The sequence below is a fragment of the Oncorhynchus kisutch genome, linkage group LG3, assembly GCF_002021735.2.
Source record: "Oncorhynchus kisutch isolate 150728-3 linkage group LG3, Okis_V2, whole genome shotgun sequence".
NCBI lineage: Eukaryota > Metazoa > Chordata > Actinopteri > Salmoniformes > Salmonidae > Oncorhynchus > Oncorhynchus kisutch.
This window is the reverse complement of record NC_034176.2, coordinates 69,515,874-69,519,348: the sequence shown is the minus strand read 5'-3', so window position 1 is coordinate 69,519,348 and position 3,475 is coordinate 69,515,874. Positions and strand designations below refer to the sequence as shown.

Sequence of the window (3,475 nt, the reverse complement as noted above, 5' to 3'; positions counted from 1 at the left end):
ACTTAAAAACATACAGAATGGTTGCTTGTTTGGTGTCTATATTAGGACAGCCTCAGGGTCACAAGTAGGTTGTCAGTCACTCAGAACTTTTCAGTCTCCGCAGGATTCCATATGGACACTGTGTTGTCATAATACTCTCTGGAGAACATGTAGCACTGCAGGAATCAGGATCATGTTCTGAACATATAAACATTGATTGTTTGAGAACTTTATTTGTACATTTTTCTGTGTCCACAGGAAATGGGTATCAATCACCCGCTACACAGGAAGAAATTACAGCTGGCTCTAAGGGGGTTCAGTACTAAAGCCCTGGAGAAGTCCTCTGAGCTGGACCACATCTGGGTTACACGTACGTCCACAACTTAAACTGTACTATTAAAATCGACTATATTCAGACATGACCAGAAATGTCATATTTGAGATGCACAATGAGTCAACTTTGTCTGTAGGATATTTTGCTGGAAAATGGTCCTTGTTTAAAAGGAAGTTAAAATGGTTAACTCTGATTGGTCACATGCAGGATGGTTGGATGACATAGGTCTTCCTCAGTACAAGGACCAGTTCCACGAGGGGCGAGTGGATGGCAGGATGCTCCAGTATCTCACCGTGGTAATGATGTCTTTTTAAGTGAATCGTACAAGAAATGTTGAGTGTAAATGCTCTCATTTGATATCACCATTTATATATAAAAGGGTTCCCATACAGTGAATACGCCCTAGCTTTCCTACTGAATTACGGGGAATACGCCCTAGCTTTCCTACTGAATTACGGGGAATACGCCCTAGCTTTCCTACTGAATTACGGGGAATACGCCCTAGCTTTCCTACTGAATTACGGGGAATACGCCCTAGCTTTCCTACTGAATTACGGGGAATACGCCCTAGCTTTCCTACTGAATTACGGGGAATACGCCCTAGCTTTCCTACTGAATTACGGGGAATACGCCCTAGCTTTCCTACTGAATTACAGGGAATACGCCCTAGCCTTCCTACTGAACTACAGTATCTAAACTGTTTCCCAGAATGACCTGCTTTTCCTGAAGGTGACCAGTCAGCTCCATCACCTCAGTATAAAGTGTGCTATCCACGTCCTCCACGTCAACAAGTTCAACCCCCACTGCCTCCGACGCAGGCCTGGAGAGGAGGTGAGAGAGTGGGAACCCTGAGGTGGGGGGAGGAGGGAAATGAGTGACTGAGGGGAAAGGTTGAAATGATGGATGAGAAATTAAGATTTGTTTAACGATAAGATTTTACTGCTCAGTGGAGGAACTCTCTCATTTCGCTCTCTCCCTGGTCAGAGGAACCCCTCTCCCTCAGAGGTGATCCAATGGTCCAACCATCGTGTAATGGAGTGGCTTCGGGCAGTGGACCTGGCTGAGTATGCACCCAACCTACGGGGCAGTGGGGTCCATGGAGGTCTCATTGTGAGTGGACTGCACCTCAGAACCATGCATGCGTCCCAATTCCCCAAACTTTTCTGAAGTGTGCAGCTGCACAACCCCCGTCATCTGCAGGAACACACTTTGGAAGAAGACAGGAGAATCGGGATGCAGCACTTATAAATGGTTGTGTTCCTACCTGAGTGAGCTCCAGCCCTGTCCTCTACCCCTGTACTTTAGATTCTGGAGCTGCGGTTCAGCTCTGAGACCCTGGCCATGCTGCTGAACATCCCCCCTCAGAAGACCCTGCTCCGCCGCCACCTGGCCACCGCCTTCACCGCCCTGGTGGGGATGCAGGCCTCTCTGGAGAAACGGGAGTATGCCAACGCCACCGGCCATGCACCCCTCACCACCGCTGCCAAAGTCCGGGTATGACTGCTGTGTGTCCATGGAAGAGGGCCTGTGATTACCCTATAATGTGCTGTGAATACTCTGTACATGTAATGACATCTGCCTAATTTTCTTGTATTCAGTTTTAACAATAATACACAGTAGTTATTGTTCAATGTACATACTGTGTAGACAGGACCCAAGCTTAATAAGCACTTGTCTTCCTGTATTATTTCAGCCCAAGAAGCTTGGATTCACCCACTTCAGTCACCTGAGGAAGAGGAGGCCGGATGACTTGGCGGACTACATCTGCCCGATAGACAGTGGGGGCCTTTCAGCCATGAATGGGGTTTCCCACCGGCCGTACGCAGGGGTCCGAGGCCTTAGCCCCATCCTGGACAGAGAGCCAGAGAGGCGGGAGCAGGTGGGGCCCAAAAGCTGACACTGACACTCCCCTCAGCCAATGACTGCAAATCTTATGGCTTTTAACCCTGCCCCACATGTCTATGTAAACATGTGGGGCATCAAGGTGCTGATTTTGTGATTCGGGGGAAATTCATTGATTTTATCACCAAATGGTTATTTGCTGGACAAGCTACAGTATGTGTGCATATAATGATGTGGATGTACTCATTGGGTATTAGCTGGACATCCTGTATGATAATTAGCTGGATTTACTTACTTATTTACTGGATATGCTTATTAAGTAATTGACCTGGATATGTTGAAATCATGACTGACCTGACCGGCTAAATGAGGATTCATAATGTTACGGTTGTATAATGGTTCCCTTTGAAAACCGCTCTCTGCATTCCTGGATAAATTAGATGGATTCACCTTTCCTATCTTCTGCCATTGCTTCAGAACATGACCCCTATGTGTTACTGACCATTGTAGCCTTCCTCCTTACCTTGCTGGATTTAGGGTAGCTTAGCTATCAACGGCCTTTCTTGAGTTATGGTACAATGTACAAAAATGAATACCAATTATATAAGCTTGTTTGATTTATTTTGTTATATTTAATAACTGTAAAAATTCACAAAATACAAGGTGCTGTCATGATAATTCAGGTTTGCACACAATACCCAACTCGGTTAGCCTATAATTATATATTGAAAATAAAAATCATTTGCAGGTGCTTGCTTTTTGTATGCTTTTTATTTTACTAGGCAAGTCAGTTCAGAACAAATTCTTATTTTCAATGATGGCCTAGGAACAGTGGGTTTACTGCCTGTTCAGGGGCAGAATGAAAGATTTGTACCTTGTCAGCTCGGGGGTTTGAACTTGCAATCTTCCGGTTACTAGTCCAACTCTCTAACCACTAGGCTACCCTGCCGCCATTTGATAGTGTAGTTAATTTTAATTGTAGTCCTAAATGCATTATTTATAGTGGTGAAAGATGATAGGGGTACTGGCCAAACTGAACAATGTTGACTCTTTGAAGCAAAGTGCTCTTGCTGACTCCACTATAACACACATCATGGATTATAGACAATCATAATGCTACAGCGGCCTCAAACAATTATTCCATCAATGCACACCTGAATTTACAGCATTGTTACATGTATACTATCATGTGACTGGTAAGCCATGAATGCTAAAGTTGTCAGATTGCTGATTAATGTTCCATCAGGCATCGACTGAGGACAGTTCTGTCTCCAGCTCAGACTCTGAGAACAACCTGGTGAGTTTTAGCATTGTTTACCA

The 3,475-nt window shown here is 44.9% G+C and overlaps 1 protein-coding gene across 9 annotated transcripts in view; it reads left to right on the top strand.

The window, feature by feature from the left end:
• LOC109888404 (liprin-beta-2) overlaps positions 1-2,906 on the top strand; it is a 36,643-nt gene extending 33,737 nt beyond the window's left edge. For all 9 annotated transcript variants that reach the window (XM_031812669.1, XM_031812680.1, XM_031812628.1 and 6 more), the window contains 6 exons: positions 238-349; positions 521-609; positions 1,022-1,144; positions 1,298-1,423; positions 1,619-1,807; positions 2,007-2,906. In XM_031812669.1, the coding sequence (XP_031668529.1) occupies positions 238-349; positions 521-609; positions 1,022-1,144; positions 1,298-1,423; positions 1,619-1,807; positions 2,007-2,210 (843 nt within the window). In that variant the 3' untranslated portion in view covers positions 2,211-2,906. The remainder of the gene's footprint in view (positions 1-237; positions 350-520; positions 610-1,021; positions 1,145-1,297; positions 1,424-1,618; positions 1,808-2,006) is intronic.
• Positions 2,907-3,475: the final 569 nt, after the last annotated feature.